This window comes from Nicotiana tomentosiformis, chromosome 11 (genome assembly GCF_000390325.3).
Source record: "Nicotiana tomentosiformis chromosome 11, ASM39032v3, whole genome shotgun sequence".
Taxonomy (NCBI): domain Eukaryota; kingdom Viridiplantae; phylum Streptophyta; class Magnoliopsida; order Solanales; family Solanaceae; genus Nicotiana; species Nicotiana tomentosiformis.
In genome coordinates, this window is record NC_090822.1 from 80,889,805 (window position 1) to 80,914,590 (window position 24,786).

The window sequence follows — 24,786 nt, forward strand, 5'->3', positions numbered from 1 at the left end:
CAATACACAACACATCACAATACACGGTGTAACACCCCGAACCCGTAGGCAATACCAACACTAGGGCTGTAGTCAATACAGTCTTGAGCTTCTGAAAGCTCTCCTCACACTCCTCCGACCACTTGAATGGGGCACCCTTCCACTACTAAACTAATTGGGAAAGTCGACCGATATTGGTCGGTAATTGGCAAACATCTACCAAAAACTGACTGATTCATGGAAGTCGGTAATCGTAACGTCGGTAGAGCTAACCGACCGACTTTGGTCGGTATTTTCCGACCGATTTTTCAATTAAATTCTAAAAAGTAATTGCTGAAAAAACCGACCGAAGTTGGTCGATTTTTTCTGACCAAAATCGGTCGGTATTTTAATTATGTAATTAAAAAATACACCATCTGGGAATCGAACCGGGGTCTGTACTGAGGCATGATACTATTCTACCACTAGACCATTGGTGTATTTTATTTTAAGACTGTCTTTTATTTTATTTATACTCTTTAATTGTAGTTTTGCATGGAAATAACCGACTGATGTCGGTCGATTTTATTTTAAAAAAAAATTACCAACCGAATTCGGTCGGTTTTCTAAAATGACCGGCCGAATTAACCGACCGATTTTGGTCGTTTTTTTAATATTAGTTTTAATTTATTTTAAATAAAAAACCGACCAAAGTTGGTCGGTTTCTTGAACAATAATTTTCGCAGAACTCAAAAATAGTTTTCCGCATTTTTGTGCTAAAGAAAACCGACCAAAGTTGGTCGGTTTCGTAAAAAAAATTAAAAAATAAAATATTTAACCGACTGACTTTAGCCGGTTTTTTGGCCGTTTCTTTGACCGACCAAAATTGGTCAGTCGACCGCGATCAGTTTTTGCCGAATTTCTAGTAGTATTTTGGGTCATTCTACTCAAAGGTGCAGCAATAGACGAGAAACCCTCCACAAAATGGCGGTAATATCCGGCCAAACCCAAGAAGCTTCGAATCTCTAGCGGAAGACGGTCTAGACCAACTCTGAACTGCCTCAATCTCCTTCAGATCTACTTTGATCCCCTCACTGGACACCATGTTCCCCAAGAACGCCAAATAATAGATCCAAAACTCACACTTGGAGAATTTAGGATACAACTTCTTCTCTCTCAAAGCCTGAGTACAATCCTTAGATGCTGCTCATGATCCTCCTGGCTAGGCGAGTACACCAAAATGTCGTCAATGAACACGATAACGAATGAATCAAGATATGACTGAAATACATTGTTCATCAAGTGCATAAAGGTTGTGGGGGCATTGTTTATCCCAATAAACATCACTAGAAACTCGTAGTGACCATAGCGGGTCCTGAGTGCCGTATTTAGAATATCTGAATCCTGAATCTTCAGCTGATGATACCCAGACCTCAAATCAATCTTAGAGAACACTCTAGCACCCTAAATTTGATCAAATATGTCATCAATACGCGGTAGTGGGTACTTGTTCTTGACTGTAACTTTGTTCAACTGTCGGTAATCAATACACATCTGCATATTACCATCCTTCTTCTTCACAAATAGAACTAGTGCGCCCCAAGGCACGCCAGGCCTGATGAACCCTTATCAAGCAACTCTTGAAGCTATTTCTTTATTTCTTTTAACTTCACTGGTGCGATACGATATAGTGGAAAAGAAATGGGCTGAGTGCCCAGCACCAATTCAATACCAGAGTCGATGTCCCAATCCGGCGGCATGCCCGACAGATCTGCAGGAAACACATCTGAGAAGTCCGTAACTACTGGAACTAACTCAACGGTAGAAGTATCAACATTAATATCCCTCATGAAGGCCAAATATGTTAAACATCCCTTCTCAACCATCTGTTGAACCTTCTAATGTGAGATCATTCTACGAGGAACATAATCTAGGGAGCCTCTACACTCTAACTTTGGTACCCCTGACATTGTCAACGTCATGGTATTAGCGTGACAATTTAGGATAGCACGATATGGAGACAATAAATCCATACCCAAAATCACTTCAAAGTCAACCATGCTGAGCAATAAAAGGTCAACCCTCATCTCATAACTCCCAATAGTCACCACACACGGCCAATATACACGGTCCATAATAATAAAATCACCCACCGGTGTAGATACATGAACAGACATAACTAAAGAATCACGGGGCATGTCCAAATAATGAGCAAAGTATGATGACACTTATGAATAAGTGGAACTAGGGTCAAATAATACTGAAGCATCATTATGGCATACTGAAATAAAAATACCTGTGATCTCTACATCTGAAGAAATTGCCTCTGCCCTGACAGGAAAAGCATAGCATCGAGCCTGACTACCACCTGTCTGGCCTACCCCTCTGTGACGACCTCGACCCGCATGACCTCTACCCCGAGTTGGTTGAGCGGGTGGTGTAGCGATTGGTGAAGGAGTCATAGCCTGGCCCCCTGCTGTACTCGATCTTTGTAATGACGGGGGAAATACTTTCTCACATGCCCCAACTCTCCACAATCGTAGCAACCTCGAGATGAAAATGATTATGGGGCCTGCAGCAGACCCCGAGAACTAGATAGTCACTGGAAGAACCCGATACCAATGGACTGATGGAGCACGATATGAGCTCTAAGTTGGGAGTGCACTGAAATACAACTGAATTGGTTGACTGTTGTAAGAGTCATGGCTAGCTGATGCACCATGAGGAACCTGATGAGCCATCTGAGCGAGTCTCTAAGGACAACCTCTGATGTGATGCGACTGACCTCCAGATAAAGTGCCACTAAAACCACCAAATCCATAAGGCCACTTTCCCTCCCACTCCCCGCGGTCAAGCCTGTGAACCGACTACAGGTGCCTAGCAATCTCGACCACCTGGTCAAACCTTACATCAGTCTCGACCTCTCAAGTTAAACTGTAACATAGGCCATAGTTGAGGCCATCAATGAACCTCCTGAGCCTCTCTCTTTCAGTGGGAACCAACCATATAGTATGACGGGCCAAATTTGCAAATCTCATATCATACTAAGTCACAGTCATATATCTCTAGCGTAGCTTCTCAAAATATCTACGTAACTCCTCTCTACGAGTTTGTGGAACAAACATCTCTAAGATGAAAACTGAGAACTCATGCCATGTACATGGCGCCGTGCCAACTGGCCTGCTCAACGCATAGGCCTGCCACCATCTGGAGGCTGCCCTAGTCAGCTGAAAGGTAGTAAATGCAACTCCACTGCTTTTTAATCTCTTCTGGTCACCCTGAGCTAGCTGCTATAGAGTACGGGCGGTAGGAGTCTGGCAGCTCCCCCAGCCTATGAAGTGACTGGTGAAACAAGGATAGGAATTACATGAGCCAGGCTCGTGCACACAATCAAAATCTGGGCCAATGCCTCCTGAAGTCTAGGGCCAACAATGGGAATTGTTGGTGGTTGAGCTGGTCCTACCAGCTCAACAACATCCGGTACCTGCTCCTCAGCTGGAGAAACTGGTGGCTCTACAGGTGCTACTCTGGCTATAGTACGAGCCATACCTCAGCCTCTACTACGACCCCAACCTCTCGCGTCCCTCACTTATTGTACTGGTGGGTGTCCACCTGATATGGTCGCACGTGTCCTCCCCATTTATGAGAGAATAGAAGTGTCACGTTTCAAACATCGGAAGCAACAAATCCACACGATAAGAATGTAAGAAAGTGAGGTTTTCTAATAGTTTGGTGGCCTCTCGAAGATAAGTACGGGCGTCTCCGTATTGATCCGCAAGACTCTACTAAACATGTTCATGATTCGTGATACCTAAGCAACCTAGTGCTCTGATACCAACTTGTCACGACCCAACTCCAACTAATAGACTAAAGAATTTGATAAAATAATGTTTAGTAAACTGAACAATAGAAACATCAAAAAATATCTAAGCATCCAACCATAATTCTATTACAACCATCCTCAAAATCTGGTGTGAACGAGTACATGAGCACTAATGAGTATCAAAATACAAGGACAAATTATGAATACAACTGTTTGAATAGTAAAATAGTAAATATAGAAAATGAAAGAGAACTTCAAAGTCTGCAGATGGTATGGCATCTACCTCGTAGTCTCCCAAAGCTGGTAGCAGTAGAACTTTAGAGATTGCCTCGTCCGAAATTACCTGGATCTGCACACAAAGTGTAGAGTGTAGTATGAGTACAACTGACCCCATGTACTAAATAAGTAACAACACTAACCTTGGGTTGAAAGTAGTGATGAGTCAGAAGAAACAGTTAAAGATCAACATTTAACGACTAATAACAACTTAGGATATAAAAGAAAACACTATAATCAAGCAACTTAACGATACTATGTTCAGCTTGTTAACATTTATGTAATTTTAGACATGTTTTCAAGTAATAGTTACAACCCAACACGGATAAAACATTTCAATTTATCAGCTAACATGAGAAAAGTACATATATATTCCTATATGTCAAGTAAATATGTCAGAACAACAATAACACAGTGTATCCATCAAGAATAATCATACTTAGCATTGTACGGGTGCCTCGCATAACTGCCCATCATCAAGCATGTATATGAAACCTGCGCTCACTGCTGGTATGTCAAAATTCGGAGGGGTGGATCCTTTCCAAGAGCTAATGGTAATCATTTAGCCCAATAGTGAAGCCTGATGTGTGTATCGCCCCAAAACAAAAATACTTAGCCTAATATGGGCCTGGCGTGCGTGTTACCTCAAAATCAATACCAAACTGGCTCTACGGCCAAAACTCGATCATTACTATGCAAGTCTCAGATAATTACATATCAATATAATCAGTCCAACAATGATACACATATAAGGCATCAATAAAATGTGAGGAATCAAATAAGCAAGTGTTGAGACATAGATATTATAAACTGATATGGCATCACAAGTAAGAGAGTGTGTACAATTTAGACATATAGCTCCGGAACAACAACTATAACCCTATCAAGTCCCAAACAATTAGCACATATCCTAGACATGATGTCTAATATGAATCACGGTTCAAATATTCGAACAAGTAGGAAAACACGGGTACAACAAGGTATGATAGCAAAACAAGCCTGGTAGTAGTCTAAAAACATTCTCAAATCATAATCACATCGGTTCGCGTATACACGCCCATTACCTAGCGCGAACATCACCCCAATACCTTTCATATAATGTAGTTTCCAGGGTTACATATCCTCAACTCCAAGTTTAGATGTGTTACATACCTCAAAATGCGCAAATTAATACTCTAAAAAGCCCTTGCCTCGCAAATCAGCCTCCAAACAACTAGAATCTAGCCAAAGAAACTTAATAGCATCAATACTAGCTATAAGAAATAATTCCAAATGCTAAAGCTAAGATCTTTAACTCAAATAAAAAAGTTAACCCAAAAGGACAATCCCAGGCCCGCAGGCCGGAACCCAACAAAATTCACAAATTTCGGACACCCATTGAATTACAAGTCCAACATACTAATTTCATCAAATTCCATCAACAAATCGACCACCAAATTACCAAATCGTACTCTCCAACCAAATGGTCTAAAATCCCCAAATTTAACTTCAAATTCACATAAACTAGGTGTAATAATCAATGGGTAATTAATATCTAACAACAAAAGTGATTAAACATCACTTACCTCTTCATTATAGCAAAAACCCTCTCAAACATTGCCCTTACCCGAGCTCCACAAGTCCAAAATGAGAAAAATGACTCAAACCCTCGTTTTTAATATCTACCCAACGATTATCGCATCTTCATTCACTTATCGCATCTGTTGTCCTGCAGGTGCGGTCCAAAAGTCGCATATGCAATTGCCCACAACCTCCAGCCTTTTTGCTTTAGCTAGAATGTTCCATTTCTGCGGACTCCCTCTGCTTCTAAGGACTCACTTCGCTTATGCGATCTTTTACCTTCCAGCATACTTCCGCTTCTGTGCATGCGTACCTATGCCTACACCTCCGTATCTGCGTGAACCCATGGCTCCGCTAACCTCCACTTCTGCGCTCACTTGCCCGCATATGCGGAAAAATACCTTCACCTGCGCTCCTCCCTATCGAAACCAATCTCGCTTCTGTGACCCCATGGCCGATTCTGTAGTCTCGCACCTACATCCAAATCCACGCTGGTGCGATTGCACCAAACTTAAAACTATAAGTATTTCTATTATGTCCAAACATGATCAGCACATCATACGAATCGCATCAGAGGCCCCTGAGACCCCATCAAAACATACCAACAAGTCCTAAAACATGATGCGAACTTACTCGAGCCTTCAATTACCATAAAATAACACCAAAATCATGAATCGCACACCAATTCAACCCTAACAAAACTAATGAACTTCCAGCTTCTAAAACTAATGTTGAACAATATCAAATAAACTCTGAATGACCTCAAATTTTGCACACAAGCCATAAATGACACAACTGACCTACTTCAACTCCCGAAACCAAAATCCGAACCCGATATCAACAAAGTCAACTCTCGGCCAAACCTTTCAACCTTCCAAATCTTCAACTTTCCAACTTTGGCCAAAAAGCCTCAAACCAACCTACAGATTCCAAATCAATATCCGGACATACGTCTAAGTCAAAAATTACCATATGAAGCTATTGGAATCATCAAAACCCCACTCCGCAGTTGTCTACACAAAAGTCAAAATCTGGTCAATTCTTTTAACTTAAACCCTCAACCTTGGGACTAAGTGTCCCAATTTACTTCGAAACATTCTCGAAGCCAATCCAACCACCCCGGCAAGTCACACAACTATAATTAAACACAAAAGAAGCAATAAATAGGGGAACGGGGATACAATACACATAACGACTGACCGGATCATTATAAAAGTATTCATATCATAGTTAGTTTAAAAAATATTTAAAGAAATAAAAAAATTAAAGAATCAAACCATGTGAATTAAGCATGTTATGACATTCAAAAGGTTGAGCAAAGGTGTATCAATTTCTTTTTCTTTATGATAATTTTAGTTATTAATAATATGTTGTTACTATTATTATTATAATTCCCTACATTTCATTTTATATAAGATCATTTAACTCGGCACGAAGTTTAAGAAAGAAAAGACTACTATTAAATTTATGGTCTTAAGAGATATTCGCTAGATGCTTGATAAAGGTGGATATAAGGAAAGCATATGATTCTGTGTAATGTGAATTCTTGAAATTGGTGCTTCTAGAGTTTGGTTTGCTTGGGAAATGTGTTCAACTGATCATGAAATATGTCACTACTGTAAATTGTGCTCTGTTGACAAATGAAGGGATGCCATCAAGTTTTCAAGCTAAGGTTAAGACACGGAGATACTATTTCTCCATACCTACTTGTATTTACCATGGATTCTAAATAGATCTCTTAAGTATTTAAGGAACAATCCAAATTTCAACTATCATTCCAGGTGTGGTAAGATAAAGCTGGTACACATATCCTTTGCAGATGACCTCCTAATGTATTGTAGAGCTAAAGAACCTCAATGCAGTTAATGCTATATGCCTTAATCATTTACTAGATATGCAGACGGGGATGAGGCCTCGTCCTCATCCACTGCCCAAAGCTCGATGGTCTTGGGCAAACTTGTGGATGGAAGAAAAGGACTTAGTCAAAATGACAGTGGAATAAAAAGGAAATCCAATCGGGGGAAGAAGACACTCACCATGGGAACGACCCTCCTATTGGCTTTTTACAGTGTGTGCCACTCATTCTCGGAGTATGTTAATTGTTTGCTGATCCACTCGACCCACTCCTTAAAACGGGGGACTGCATTGGAAACTTGGGCGACCGTTGCACAATGGGAAAGCCGGGAAATGGGAAAGAAGAATAAAATCAAAGAATTATTTTAACTACTTAAGAGGAGATGAACTTACGTTTTGAGTTCTACTTCTCTGGGAACGACAAGAAATCGGAGGGAATGAGATCCTCGGTATTTATTCGAATGAATATCCTCTGCCAACTTCGGTCCTTGTCTTCATCGAAACTCAAGAAGAGGCCTTTTTTGCCCGTCAGACAAGATTTATTAACCCCCCTCAAAAATTTTGGGAGCCATAGATGCAGAGCAGGTGGTCGATAGTGAATGGAGGATCCTCTGTGTTATTAACAAAGTGACGAAGGAGAATGACAATCCTCCTGAAAGATGGATGGATCTCCCCGAGGCATACCTCGTACCTTTGCAAAAGTCAAGGACCACCGGATTCATCGGCCTTAAAATCGTTGTCTGTGGAAAAACCTCCAGGAATAAAGTCCTTAAGGGGAGGTTCCGTGGCTATTGCCGGCAAAAGCACTTCGATGTCAGCGGTCGAGATGGCAGTTGAAGAAGCGGTACTCTGAGGCACGGACTTCGAGGTTTTCGCCATCGATTTCTGGGAGATGAAGGTTTGAAGCAGGGTATGTGTTACATCCCATATTTTCGTACGTGAAAGTATGCCATAAATAAATTGATGGAAGCTCGAAAAATGAGATGTTACATCCCGCATTTTCGTAGGTTAAAGTTTTGTCGTAAGTTAATCGACGTAAGTTCGGGGATGAGGTTATTTTGAGGTTATAAGCATTATGCTATTTCAAACAAGTGATGAGTAAATTCATGAAGGAGAGAGGGTAAAAAAATCGAAGAAAATGAGTTTCGTCAAAGTTTGGTAATTTGGGATAAAATACGGTCCAAACTATAATACCCCGTATTTATGGACTAGTACCCTACAAGGTACTACATTACCATGATAGTAAGGTGTATAAGGTGTGTTAAAAGTGAGTAGTATTTTAAGTGATTTGAGATAATTCTTAATTATATGGATAATTGGTTAATTGTTGGATTAGTGGGGAATTACCAAGTTAATTATGAAAATTGGTAATTAATTAAGACATTTTGGATAAAATTCTTGAAGCCCAACGTGGCAGCCCACTATGCCTATATAATGACTCTTGAATTATGTGGTAAGGTGGCCTAATTAGAGGCCTTTACGAAAGGATGAGTCATTCAAGTGGGGCCCACTCAATAAGATAAAAATTCAATCTTCCTAATTCATTAAAGGGAGATGGATTAAGAGATTCAACAAAGAGCTTATATGAAATCTTCAACAAGGTAACGGGTGGAGCTTCTAACTTTGAGAGATCTTCTAATCTCATTTAAAGTATGATGCTAAGCTTAATGAGACATTTGTTTGGTGATGCTACGTTTGGTGATGCTAAGCTTAACGGATATTGTTTGGTGATGCTAAGCTTAAGAGACTCCGTGAAATTTGTTTGGTGATGTTAATCTTACAGATGGAGTTCAAGCAATTTGCTTGAAACTTCATGATACGATAAAGCGTGAGATTTGAGATTCTAAGGGATTACAGTGCAATCTTTCTCAAGAATATCATATGAATTTTTCTCTACTTCGATCCGCTGTTATGTGATTTGTCGCAATTGACATGTGTTATAGGGATTGTCAAGAGAATCGGCTTAGGTATGTTAAGACTAAGTCCTTCCTTCCTTTTGGCCTGATCTTGTAATTACATGTATTTGATAACGAGGCATAAAGAGAAGTTCATACTCCCGAATTTATATTCACTATCCTAGACTCATAAGTTACAGTATTCTCCCTTATCGGGACTTTATATTCAGTTGAGTATTGTCTTCTTCTAGTCAAGAGAGCAGAGGGTCTATATATACACAATATTACAGTATTTTCACCACCATCGAGCTATAATCGATGGGAAATCCCCTATTGAGTAACCTCTAATCAAATGGTAAGTTATATACCAAGCCTACTGTGGCCGAGTGCCTATGAGTGAGCCCAGTTGACCGAGATACAGAGCCTAGTATGGCCGAGCGCCTATGAGCGAGCCTACTACGGCAGAACAGTTATACATACCGAGACTTATAAGGCTAGACAACTATTTTACTTACTATATTAAGAGAGTTGAGTCAGTATCAACAGGTAAGCATATCTTCAGATTATCTTTGACTCCTAGTTACTTTTAGTTATTATATTATCAGTTCAGTTTCAACTTTCAGTTATTTGATTGCCTTACATACTTGGTATATTATTTCGTACTGACGTTCCTTTTTTTGGGGCAGCTACATTTTATGCCTGCAGGTATAGACAATCAGTTTGACGATCCCTCATAGTAGACGAGGTTAGCATTCATCAAAGGATCGGTAAGACTCCACCTCATTCGGAGCGCAGCCGAGTCTATGAGTCATCGTGTCAGGACTTTTCTACAGACTTATGGGTAGGCCGGTACCTTGTCCCATTTGACGTCTAATACTCTTAGAGGCTTTGTAGACAGAGGTTCATTTTGTACAGTATGTCAGAGGCCTTGACGGCCCATATGTATTCATGTTTTAAGAAAGATGGTGCATTGATATAGTGTTTTCCCACTTATAGTTATACATTACAAGTTTTGGTCGTGTTGGCCCAGTTACCAATGATAGTATGATAAGAAAGATATATTACGTTGATACTCGGTTAAGTAAGACGTCGTGTTCCCATCGCGGCCCTTCGGTTTGGGTCGTGACAGTATGAAGGTTTGAAGATGGGTATGAAGATTTGTAAGTCAAACATGAAGAATCAAAGACGAAATATGAACATTGGAGATGAAGAAATGAAGATGTGAAGAACAATGTATGAAGATTTGAAGGAATTATGAGCAAGTAAAAATTTGGGGGTAACTTAAGAAGGTTTGAAATCGGAAAGTAAAAAAGTAAAAAAAAAGGGAACCAAAGATTTTATAGGTGGGAGACAAATAATGCGAGATGTTTCGCATTTGAGGACGGTTAATCGGTGGTTGACACGTATCCAAAGTTAGAACGACGCGACCGATAGGACGAATCACTAACTCGTTGATAAGTTGGTATTTTGCTAACTTATTCATACCATTTTCCTGATTTTTAAGGTTTTTTAAGTAAGATTTAATAGCCTTAACTAACTTAATATGGTTTATTTCATATGTGTGAGCTTAAATGATATAGTTGATGAAAGAGTGGATCAAAAAGGATGAAAAGAGATGGAATTTGGAGCATAAGATTGAAGAAATTGAAGATTGAAAAGTGAAGAACAATGTCTCCACGAAGGTCAATTGTGGAGCCAAAACTAGGGGTGCAAAAGTGCATGAAAAATGTTCTAAGTCGGGAAACTTTAGAGAAAAGTCTGGGCAACTCCACGATCATGATCGTCTCCACGAACTACTCCACGATCTTAAAAAACATCCGAAGTAAAGAATTGTGTAAGTTCTGCCTAGCTCCACAATCTGAATAGTGGAGCCATTTCAGCCCACGAACCAGGCCACGAACGTCATCGCCACCACGAACAAATCCACAACATTAAATCCATGCCTATTTTGCTTGTTTTAACTTGGAAGAGTAGAACTTAGCTTAGGTACAAGATAATTAGCAAGGAATTAAGTGATTTAATCACTTGATTAATAAAATCTAACTAGGAATAGTGTGATTTGTACTTGGACTAATCAATTGCTCATCATTGAGCCTTAGTTGACTTGGAAGAGCAATTTGGGGTAAAAACCTCTTAAGTGTTGGAAGACATTAAGTTAGTAAAATAGAAAACTAGGCCATAATACATCCTTAATTAACTAGAATTGAATATTTGCATTCCCAAAAGCACAACCTACACGAAGGGGAAGCAATCCTTGCGCCTTTATCTTATTTGTTACGAATACAGTTTTACTCGCACTCCAAGTGTTTTATAAAATTCCAAGACTAGTTTTCATAGTAATTCTAGAAGTAACTTTAGAAGTAATCGAACAACCACTCTTTGTTTGAAGATTACATTAAGAATCAGCAAGTTTACACGCATTTGGACACTCTAACATACACCTACTCCTTGTGGGATTTGACCCCAACCTTTTTTTGATTTATTATTGCTAACGACCGTGCTGCGCTTCCTTTAGAGGTGTAGGATTAGACGTCATCAATTTTTGGCGTCGTTGATGAGGTGTATGGTGTTCTTGTGTTACTTTATTATTGTGTGTTTTCTTGAGTTCTTATATTTTTTTCGTGATACTTTTATTCATGTGTGCTTGTTGTAGGTTACAAATGGCGAACAACAATGACCATGGTGATTTGCGTCTTGGGGCCAATGAAGAAGATATTGTAGATGAAGAAGCGGCTCAAGTTCAAGGAAACTAGTGTGGTCGATGACAAAACCAAAACCACCCTCCGCTGCCTCCACCACCACCACCTCCTCATGGCCAACCAGCTCAACAACATGCCGCACTAAATGATGTCTATGCAAGTGCAATTGTCCCCCCTCGCATCGGGGTAGGCAATTTTCAAATCACAAATTTCATTCTCACATTGCTTGAGCAAAGATACTTCACCGTAGCACCTCATCAAAATGCATACAAGCACTTAAAGGGATTCGTAGATGCTTGTTGGGGAATTAAGCAAACAAATATGTCCGGGGACGCTTTGAAATTGAGGTTATTTCCTTTATCCCTATGAGTAAAATCCTTGGATTTGTTGGAGCGCTTACCAAACCATTCTATCCATACTTGGGATGAGTTGGCGGAGAAGATTATTGCCAAATTCTTCTCACCCGGGGACATGGACACTTTGAGGGATGAAATCTTGACATTCAAGCAAGAAACAAATGAGTCACTATATGAAATTTGAGAACACTATAGAACCATGGTGAATGAATGTCCTAACAACGATATGGACGAGAAAATGTTGCAACAAACCTTTTACCATGGGATTAACACAACCAATCAATGTGTAGTGAACCAACTTGCCGGTGGAAACTTCATGACCATACCTTACCCCGAGGCTTGTGTCATACTTGATGAGATAGCGGAGACATCATCCACTTGGCAATCCCGAGCAAATGTGCCTCAAGGGGATCCGAATTTGATTCACCTCAATAAGGAGTTGCAAGATCATGGCCAAGCCATTGCCAAGTTGACCACCACTATGAATCAACTTGCAAAAGCACAACTTCAACGAAATTAAGCATCGCGGCAAGTACATGCCGTGGAAGGTGCTCATCTCTTGGGTTCTAAGCAAAAGATGAAGTTTAATCAATGTCAACCTCAAGAGGATATGTACTCACAAGATGATAGACGATACACTCAAGATGATTCTTATCATGAGCAAAATGAGGAAGTTCATTTTTTATGAGCAACTATCAAAATCAATGAGGTAACTTTGAAGGATCTAGCTGAGGACAATGGAGGCCGAGTAACAACCAAGGCACTTGGGGCAATAGCAATCAAGGAAACTTGGAGAACAACAATCAAGGAAACCAAGGTTGGAGTAGCGGTAATCAAGGTAACCGAGGTGGTGGATCTTTCCAATAATATCAACAAAGATCCTACCAACCTCCTACATACAACAACAAAGGTGACTCTTCAAGTGATAACCAACTTTTAGGGATGATGGAAAGGATGCTCAAGAATCACGAGCAATCCGACAAAGAGAGGAGAGAAATAAATCAAGTGGTGATTTCTCATACCACTTCAATAACGCAAATTGAGATACAATTGGGTCAAATCTCTTCTCAATTGAATGTGGGACCACAAGGGTCATTGCCTAGTGATACAGATCCAAATCCAAAGAGAGATGAAGGACTAAAGTGTGCATTTGCCGTTTGCACAAGGCGAGGCAAAATCCTAAAGAAGAGATCCATTGTAGTTGAGGATGATGATGAAGAAGAGGAGTTGCCCTATCAAATATGCTTTTCCTAAGGTCAAGAGTCCAAAAGTTCCTAAGGTTGCTCTTCCCAAGGTTGATAATCCTCCTAAAGTTGATGAAGTTCCGGAGCAGGATGTACCTCTCATGGTCAATGAGACACCCGAGGTGGTTAAAGTTTCCAAGTGTAAGGTCCCAATAGTAAGTTCAATTGTCGAAGAAGAGATGTACCAAGCACTTCTCAAAATGCAAAAGAAGTCCTTTCAAAGGAGAATGAACCAATCAATGAGTCAAGCAAAGAGGCAACTAGAGTATACAAGCAATTACTAAGACCGCCTCCTCCTTTTCCATAAAGATTTGCAAAGCAAAAAAAAGAAGACCAATTGCAAAAGTTCTATGATATATTGAATCAAATCACATCAACATGCCTTTTGTCGAAGCTCTTGAAAAGATGTCAGGTTATGCTAAATTCATGAAGTACTTAGTCACTAAGAATAAGAATGTTAATTTTGAGACCATCAAGGTTAGCCACCAACGTAGTGCAATCATCTCACAAACCGGGGTTAACAAGATGGAAGACCCGGGGGCTTTCACTATTCCTTATGCTATTGGGTTGACAAGCTTCACAAAAGCTTTGTGTGATTTAGGGGCTAGTATCAATTTAATGCCCTATGCCGTATTCAAGAAGTTAGGTTTGGGGGATCCTAGACCTACCACAATGAAGTTATTAATGGAGGATCAAATATTGAAGAAACCAATGTGTGTCATTGATGATGTCCTTGTCAAAGTGGATCATTTCTATTTTCCAACTGACTTTGTAATAGTGGATTGTGAAGTGGATGTAGAAATTCCAATCATCCTTGGAAGGCCTTTCTTGGCTGCCGGGCGAGCTATTTGTGATGTTGAGACGAAAGAGCTCAAATTTAGATTGAATGATGAAGAGGCAATTTTTCATATTCAAAAGTCAACGAAACAACCACATGACGATGGTGTGATATCCATAATTGATGTGGTGGATGATGTGGTTGATGATGACATGGAAGATATTTGCATGGAAGAAGCTCTACAAGCGGCTATCCTCAATTTTAATAATAAGGCCATGGAAGGTTACAACGAAGCTGTGATAGCTAAGGAGGGACTCACTTCATATTCTTACAAGCCCGAGAAATTATTCCTTGACTTGGAAAAATGAGTTATTCCTCCAACCAAAACTTCTACCATTAAGCCACTAAAGTTCAAGTCAAATTGGGTTGATCCAACAAAATTTAAAAGTTTCTCAACTCAATGCAATGGATGAATTCAGTTTCAAGCATATGAGAGTGCTTTTTTGTATAAGCAAAGAATGAAAAAGTTGTCCCTTGACTTCGAAAATTGAGTTATTCCTTCAACCAAAACTTCTACCATTAAGCCACTAAAGTTCAAATCAAACTGGGCTGATCGAACAAACTTAAGAGCGTCTCAACTCAATGGAATGGATGAATTTCAGCTTCAAGCATATGAGAGTGCTTTTTCCTATAAGCAAAGAATGAAGTTCCTCCATGGCAAGAAGATCATCAAAAGGGAGTTTTACCCCGGGGACTTGGTTATTCTCTTCAATTCAAGGTTTAAGTTATTCCCAAGCAAGTTGAAATTAAAATGGTCTGGGCCATTCAAGGTTATGCATGTTTACCCCTTTGGTGCCATAGATTTTGAGTCCGGAGATGATCTTAGAATCTTCAAAGTGCATAGGCATAGAATCAGACATTATTTGGGCCAATTTGATAGAGGACAAGTGGTTTCAAGGGTTCAATTGGGGGAACCCCTAATGACTTGATTGGTATTGTACTTTGCGTCGTGCCACAATATTAAATAGGATGCTTCTTGGGAGGCAACCCAAGTTCTTTCTCTTTATTTTTTTATTTTGATTTTATCTAGTTAGTGTAGTATTGTTTTTAGCTTTTGTTTTGATGCATTTTAGTGTTGGTATGTGTGCAGGTTGATTGCTTAAAAGTGAATAGCTAGAGTGAAATTGTCTAAGAGTTGAGTAGGCTACAAACATAGCGTAGAGGCCACCACCCCGAGCTTGAGGGAGTTTTATTTACCCTACTCTTGTACTTATTTTGATTGCATTGAGGGCAATGCAAAGTTTTATATATGGAAGAGGGGTATTGATGAGTTTTGGTATGCTTGATACTTTTTGATGCTACTATTGATGTCATTCTTTCTTTTTTATTTTTTCTTTTATTGTTAATCTATCTTTTATTTTATTCTTTCTTAGGAGTTAACAATAATCTATTTGGGTTTTCTTTCCATGTTTCTTTCCCAAAGATGCAAATAAAGTGTCCTTGTGATTCACAGATAACTTTAGAAGCTTTAGCATCATGGTTTAAAAATCTTTTTGACTTGCTTAGTACTCATATTGGTTTCGAAATTGAATCCTTTAAAATTTGTTGAGGGGTAATGCATTTGAGTATAATTGTTTGTACCAACCAAAGTCGTGAGCTCTTGTGCATTATTGCTTTATGGCTAGGATGAGATTGTTATTAGTTGCTTGCTTAAATGTCTAGTTAGTCTTGGGTAACTATTAGTTGTGCTGAGATTTGCTTGAGGACAAGCAAAAGCTTAAATTTGGGGGAGTTGATAAGTTGGTATTTTTCTAACTTATTCATACATATTTCTTGAGTTTTAAGGTTTTTAAGTAAGATTTAATAGCCTTAACTAACTTAATGTGGTTGATTTCAGGTGTGTGAGCATAAATAATATAGTTGATGAAAGAGTAGATACAAAAGGATGAAAAGAGATGGGATTTGAAGCATTTTTTGAAGAAATTAAAGATTGAAAAGAGAAGAACAATGTTTCCAAGAAGGTCAATTGTGGAGCCAGAACTAGGACCGCAAAAGTGCACGAAAAATATTCTAAATCAGGAATATTTGGAGCAAAGTTTGCCCAACTCCACGATCTTGATCGTCTCCACGAACTACTCCACGATCTTAAAGAGCATCTAAAGTAAAGAATTGTGCAAGTTCTGCCCAGCTCCACGATCTGAACCGTGGAGCCATTTCAGCCCACGAACCAGGCCATGAACATCATCGTCGCCAAGAACAAAGCCACAACTAGACACCATAGGGGCACTTTTGTCAGATATAGGAAACGATTATAAATAGCAATTTAGGTCAGCTTTTAGGAACTCATCGACCCGATTATAGCGTACAGAGGAAGGAACCGGGATCAGTTAACCACTTCTCGTCGTTTGAATAAATCTTCTCTCCGAAAAGTGAGGGGACTATCTGTGTACGGATAAAATTGGGCATAAAAGTTATCCTCGATTTCCCGGTAAAGAAACGAGAGGACAGTGCGACTCGATATGACCTCGAGTAGTGCCGAGGACATCCATAACTCAGAGTTCGGGGAGGACAAATGGTGCACCCGGTACCGGACACAGCTGAGCATCGGGTCCGAGCAAAGTGAAGAGCCGAGACTAGGAGAAAAGATGGTTAGAAATGATAAGCGGGGTGCCGTAATATCCGCCCTCAACCGGATGTTACGGCGTAAATTTCGCCAGACATCAACTGCATATCAATGTTTACTTGAAGGAGAAGATTATTTTACCTTATTTAGATTTGTACTAGGAGTGAAACTCCCTACTATATAAGGGGGAGAACCTTTTTATTTTAAAACCATTGTGGGCACGCATATCAAAGTAATAGAGTTAATTTTTGTCTTTTAGCTATTGTTCAAAGTGTTCTTCTATTGTTTATTTTTTAAGTTATAATCGAGCTCGTTCCGTGGGCTAATTCGAAACCAAATTCCACACGTCCAAAGCAGAGCTGAACTTGTTCATCCATTACATTTGGTTTGATCGCTCTGATTTTCTTTAATTCAATTATTTACTGTTCATAGTTCATTTGTGTTAAATTAAATCATATGTCCTTTAACCGCGTATAATTTTAATTGTTACTCGTTTTAAGGTAAACCGTTTGTTTTCGAGTACCACATATATCTTGTGAAGATCCACTACTAGCGTGTAGAAATGGAAGCTGTTTTATTTAATTTATATCCCATAGTGTCTGCTTTAAGCTAGCCGAATTAGGCTACGAAAATGCCCTAAGCGGCATCACTATACCTTGTAACAGCTCTAGACAAATTTAATATTTATATAATATTCCTGCTTGCTCAAAAATATTTCTCCCTTGATATATCATTCAAGTTGACCAAAGTATAACAACGACGTTGGTTACATAACATACTGTCGCCTTGACAATATGTTTCTTGCCTCAGACCATATGTTAAACATCGTGGACGAAATATATATATATATATATATATATATATATATATATATAGTAATTGGTTTTATTAGATATATACCACGTGACATTTGGTTGACTTATTTATCTTGACATTATACGATGTCCACAACGTGACCTCATTTTCCTACCAGCCCCCGCACTTAATATTTATCGTATCAAATGACTCTTTTTTGCTGTATTTGCTAGTGAAACTATTTCTGGTTCATTCAAAAAAGAATGATCCCTTTCAAAATTTAGAAACAATTTTGTTTAAACTTATAATTCTATCTTTAATGCGAAACTTTTATAACCACACAAATACTTTAGGTCCCTTTTTGACTTATTTAGGACCACAAATTTCAAAAATCTTCATTTTTTCTTAAATTACGTGTACAGTCAAACAAGTTCACATAAATTGGAACGGAGGAATATAAGTTAAAGCGGTTATCACCGAGCAACAATTAGAAAGTCCATCATATATATATATATGAGCGTGAGGTGTGACTGCTTCTAAAAGCGTGACATAAAAGAAGACATACACATGGTGAAAAAATGTGAATATATATAATGAGCATCCGTTGGAAAATGAGTCTTTGTATGAATATACAAACTGTTAGAATGAATAAATGGTTCAAAGCATAGTCTACCAAATTATTCTGACTAACTTATCATTTTCACTAGGTAATGGTTCAGATAAAAAGATATTTCTTTTATCTGCAAGTCTTCAAAAGTTATCGAAGATCAAAGATTTTAAAATGGTGAGGTATTATTGCAGAATCTAAAATGGGTAAAATCTTACCAACACCTCGTATTTATACCAAGCCTACTCTTTACCAGATCTCCAAAATTTATGTTTGATGAAGAATTTCTTAGGGAAAGAATCGTGCTTAATTAATTAAGGCGTATTAATTTATTTCCTATGATTAATTTAATTCGGCTTGAAGTAAATATTAGGTGCGGATAAGTTTTTATCGGAATCGTGCAATCATATTCTTGAGCGCCACGACACTCCCGAAGGAAGGTAAATAATGTCAATTTGAGAACCCTTAGAGAAGAACTGAAGCAAATTCCAGCACCAGATTTTCCACGTCATGATTCAATCACTGCAAGTATAATCCTACCGTTCCTTTTCGAATAATGTGTATGTTTTTAACAGTCATGGGTTTGAATTTAAAGATTTGTCTTATTACAATGGGGAATGACAGTTTAGGCTTATAAAAGGCTAGTAATGAAAACAGACACAAATTAAAATGTGTCTGTAATATTTTGCTCTTTTTGCACACCTATTTTTAGTAGGGGTTGGTACGTTTATCCGACATATGTAATTGATCTTAAAGCCAATAATCTATATATATTAAAATAATATTCTGAAGAACATACATCTCTTTGTTCTAACATTAAACTGCTTGAAATTTCCATAAAAAGAGCAAAAGGTAAAGACAATGATTCAATGGATTCAAATAAAACTACAAGAAAGCGAGAATGAAACGATATCACACGTCTACTAAAAGCAATGCAAAACCTAAAAACTCCATATGAAATAGAAAAATAATTCAAAGCAACAAATTAAATTAAAGCTTTAGATTCAGATCTAGATCAATCTCTGACTCTTCTTCATTCTCTTCTGCATCCTCCTCTACAAATCCCATCTTCCTTTTATTATTTCCATCACGATTATTGTCAACCTTAACTGGTGAATCCCTTACGCTGAAACCCTTTGCACTATTTTTGTTCTCAAACTTGAGGGAATTCTCCAAAGGAGCACTTCCAATTCCAAGATTTTCTGGCCTAAAAAGTGATGAGCCTGATGATGACCACTTTTCAGGGTTAAATCGATAATTGTAGCCCGAGAAAGCCGACCATGGATTGTATGGAGAAGGCTTATGAATAGCGGAAGAATGACCTTGAACACCAAGGGATGATCTACTAGTAAAAGAACCATGAAATGGCAAATGTGTGGTGTAACTTGAGTAGGGATTATAGTAAGTGTGATAATTGGGAGGGCCAAAAGGAGAAACAACATCAACAAGTGCGTTTCGCCTTTTAGCCAAAGCTCTCTCTTGTTTATGAGCATTTTGATGTCCTCCTAGGGCTTGAGAAGTGGAGAATTCTCTCTTACAGAAGCTGCAAGAGAAAACCCTAGTTTCCGAGGAACGCCTTTGCTTATTAGGCGTTCCCTCATTAGAAGACTCACTAGCCGGAGCCGAATTCTTAATGCTAGAAGTTAAATTGAAAAGATTGAGTTCAAGATTTGAGGCACCATTATGGACTTTAAGATCAAGAAGTACACCAGCAGATGATAATTCATGTGGCTTTAACTCGGATCCTAAATCCATAACTTTACCTTTCATTTTCTTCGTGTTTGTGTCGATCTCTTCATTGGCAGCAGAGATGCTAGAGGCCTCAGAAGAGCATGGTTTTTTCATTGAAAAGGCATCCATTGTCTCTATACTAAAATCTTTATGTTCTTGGTACTTCATGAAAGATTGAAGAGAAAAGATCCTTAAATAGACAAGGTGTTATATACAAAATCCTCCAAATATGGGAAGTTAATCATTCCATGGCGTTACAAGTTACAAATTCAAACTACCAACTCATAATTAATGGGGTTCTATTCTACATAGGATCATATCAACTTTGCTAGAAATAATAACTTCATTACGATATTGCAAAAGCTCGAATCTTGCTTTAATTTAATTGCCGGTGTTATTGCCGGATTAGCTGTCTTATACTCACACGTTTATTCAGTTCTTTTTGGAGTTTGAAATTATGCACTTTATATGGATAAATCTTTTACCAAAATAAGCTAGTGCATAATCCTAAGATACATGTACAGCTGCGTCATTGTCTGTCTCTACAAGGAATTCCTATTCAGTTCGGATACTCTATCTTGCATTTTAATTAATTTCTAGCTGTATATACTTACATCAAATTTATTAGAAGTGAAACTGTTGATCCCTTAAATATTTGAAGCAAAACTGGAGTGGAAGTATTCCGCCATATGTAGATGTTACGATATGGTTACCACATCATTAATCACTTTTCCTTTTAAAAATGATCATTCTGATTTTGATTTTAGTACATCGGATTTTCAAATTTGAACTATTTGATTGTATGCCATCTCACTGTGCCTATCCTTTTCTCACACTTTGAGCATTATATATTTAAGCATAAAAATAACTACAGCTATACGATATGTGAATTTTACAAAGATATTTCCATAAAAATAACTACAACTCTAACGTGGTGATCAGCCGTAGCCAAATTACTTAATGGGACAAAAGTATCCTTATCATAGTAAATTAAAAAGTAGTGCAGTATTTAAGAAACAGAAAATTAAAGAATCAAACTATGTGAATTAAGCATGTTATAACATTCAAAATCTGGAGGGAAGGTATATCAATTTCTTTTATTTCCAGTACTTTTTGTTATAACTAGTCTAAGGCTACGCGCGGTGCGTGGGTATTAAGCATTGTATACCTGGCGTGCAATTATTTAGTATTATTTCAAAAGTATTTCGAGAATTTGATATTGAGATAAAGAGTATAATAATTGTAGATGTTGAGATAATTTATAGTCTCCCTCAATTCACTTTTACTTGTCCACTGTATCAAAAATATATTTTCACTTTTACTTGTCCAGTTTAACAAATAAAGAAAAAATTATATTTTTTTTCCTGTTTTACCCGTATCATTAACTACTCATTCCCCAAATCTTTTTCCTATACTCTTAAAATGCTATCATTATTATGAATATTATAGTAAAATATGTGTTTTATTTATTATTTCTCAAGGGGCATGTAAAATCCATTGTGGACAAGTAGAAGTGAACGGAGGAAGTATTTATTAGAATGTATATTTACAATTTTAGTACACAAGATTTTATAGAAATTGTTTGATTAAAGGATAATGAACATAATACTGTTACACAGAGAATCAAAAATATTTTTTCCAAAAAGAAATTCTTTTTTTTTCTACAAAGATAATTAAATTATATAAATTAATTAGTTGTAATTCTATGATCGGTTATAACTCTATAATTAAGAATAAGAAAATAAGGAGTACCGACTGGAATTATCAACTATAGTTATAGTTTCCTACTTAGTCTTTCCATATTTTTAATTTTTATTTGACGAAGATAATTAAAATATATAGAACTAATTGGTTATAATTCTATTACAAAGAAGAAGAATTTAAAACCAATAACAAATATAGCTACGTTCTTACTTCTCAGTGGATTTTTTATTTTTTGTATTACTTGTCTTTTACAAAATTGTTATGTTATATAACTCAAATAAGAAAATAATACATACAAGATGTTTACTAGTAGAAATTATTTCATAGACCTCCCCTCAGTTTAGCTTGTAACAGTAAGTTTTTTTTCTTTGTGGTTTACATATGACGAGCGCAAAACACAACACGAAATTGATGGTCGCTAGTCAAAGATAGTACAGTATAATTATCGTCTCCACAAGGATTGGATTTAAACAATGTTCAAATAGTTTCGGACTTAAACGCTATTCAGGATGATCACACTTTGATTTGGAATATTACGAACTAAAGTTAACTATTAAAACTAAAGCAATTGACAATTGATCACTAAAAGACAAGAGTTGAGCAACACTGGAATATTTTATGGGAAAAATAAGGGTCGTAACAAGATAGGTGCAAGATAGCTTTCACTCTAATATTATAATGATTCTCACGAATTCACTCGATGATTAATTCAATCGTATAGCCAAGACTCCCTCTCGATTAAATCTGAACTCTACGAGGTGAACTAATATAAAGCATTGTGAAGGTATGCAAGAATACGTTAATGGACTAGTCTTTAGGAAAACATCTCTTGAATATTCTCCTAGCTTGGTTAATTCAACAATTCAAGATGCTCTTTCGATTACTTAGAAGAATCACTAAATTACACCAAACAAAATAATGCAAACATAATCACCAAAATATTCCTCTTTCGATTAAATAAACTAGTGAATAAAGTTTCAAACAATTTAAAGCTCCATAAACGAATTCAAGCAAAGAACTAGAGTTAAAATTCACAAATACCAATCAAAACACCATATTCGTCAAACCCTAAGGGAAACTACTCCATAATCATGGAGAAATTCATCACAAATAAAGTTTAATAATACGAAAACATGAATTAAATCCAAACGCGAGTATTGAGGTGAGGAAAGAATGATGAATCCTTGTGCTTTAGAGTCTCCAATGCTCTCCCAATCTTCCACAGGTCAAAAGTCCTCTAAAAATCGTATTTTTGATGTATTTATACCATGTAGGAATGAGTCAGGACGAAACTATCATTTCCAAGCTGAAGTGGGACAACACTCTAATGGTAGGCTAGAAACCCGTATTTTAGTCATAGTTTGCACTCTAATTACTACATGTTACTTGTGTTTTAGCTTAATGATAGTGAATTGTACTCATTATGTATTTTATACTTTGTAGAAAGTGATTTCGAGTTAAAAAGATAATCGGGAGATAAATCGAATAAGTTGGAGCTTTGAGGTCTGAGTAAAGGTTCAAGAAATTAAACTGGGATCGCGTTCGGTTCGAGAGCCAAGTCTGGATATCAAAACACGACGAAAAAGAATTACTCTGTAAAAAACCCACAGCCGCGACACATGGGGCGCCACTGGGTGTGACGAGGCTGTGCAAGATGGACAAGCTTGTCATAAACGAGTCCCTGTAATTGTCCACTGGCGCACCGCGTGGGGCATCGCGCCCTGCACCATGCCAGTATATTTTTCATAGAGTGTTTTTCCTATTTTGGTTTGGAAAGGGTAGTTTCATCCAGGCCCACTCCTACATGGTATAAATACATCACAAATATATTTTTCAGGGGATTTTGGACTTTGGAAGCTTTGGGAGAGCATTGGAGGCTACAAGACATAGGATTTCATCATCTTTCCATCAATTCAATACGGAAGTTTGGATTGTAACTTTAAATTGATGTTTTCTCACTCTTTAATTATATTTGCGATGACTTCCTCCGTAATTATGGAGTAGTTTACCTTAGGATTTGACATGATTTGGTGGCTTGGTTGTTGTTTATGGATTTGACTATTGTTTAATTGCTTGAATTTATTGGAGGAGCTTTAATAGAGTTGGAATTTTATTCTTTATAGTGTTTAATAGAAAGAAGAACATCTTATCGAATATCATTGCAGCGTATGCCTTAGTTTATTTTGGTGATTCTTTGAAGTAATTGAGAGAGCTTTTTGAGTTACCGTTTAAATTAAGATTGAGAAATATTCACGAGAAGTTTCTCTTAGATCAGTCCTACCAATAGATTCTTGCAAGTTTCACCGCACCTCACATTAGTTTATTTGAAAGATTTAGATTTAATCGAGAAAGGTATCTGAATCAGAAGTATAAGCTAATCACCTATTGAATTCGTAAGAATCGATAGAACCTCAAGAGTGAAATATAACAATATCATATCCAGAATAACAATCTTGCACCTATCATGTTAAAACCCTTATTTCTCACGTTGATAAGAAACTAACTTTGCTAATCTCTAGTTCTTTGCAGTCAATTGTCAATTGGTTTACTTTAGTAGTTAATCGTAGTTCGTAATCATTCCAAATCAAGTTTTGATCATCCTGAATAACAGTTAAACTAGAAATTACTAGAGCATTATTTAAATCCAATCTATGTAGAGACGATAATTTTACTATACTATCTTTGGCTAGCATGCATCCATTTTGGGTTGTGTTTTGCGCTTATCACACTCTAAGAAAATTACACAAGCACATCGCGCCTCGCATCGCCCCATGCACTGCGCCAGTGGGAAAGTTCAGAAAGCAGGTTTATTTTCAATCTATAGGAATTTTGCATTAGCACCTTATGCCCTGCGGCGCAGTAGTGCATTTTTTTCAAAGTAAT

The 24,786-nt window shown here is 37.6% G+C and overlaps 2 protein-coding genes across 2 annotated transcripts; one reads left to right on the top strand and one right to left on the bottom strand.

Annotated features, from left to right (window-relative positions):
- The first annotated feature begins 14,043 nt into the window (after window positions 1-14,043).
- Window positions 14,044-14,811, top strand: LOC104096172 (uncharacterized). Its single transcript, XM_009602528.1, has one exon. The coding sequence runs from the start codon at window positions 14,044-14,046 to the stop codon at window positions 14,809-14,811; it is 768 nt and encodes a 255-aa protein (XP_009600823.1).
- A 4,478-nt stretch (window positions 14,812-19,289) lies between these two features.
- LOC104096093 (zinc finger protein 4-like) lies at window positions 19,290-20,328 on the bottom strand. Its single transcript, XM_009602432.4, has one exon. The coding sequence runs from the start codon at window positions 20,326-20,328 to the stop codon at window positions 19,459-19,461; it is 870 nt and encodes a 289-aa protein (XP_009600727.3). The 3' UTR covers window positions 19,290-19,458.
- Window positions 20,329-24,786: the final 4,458 nt, after the last annotated feature.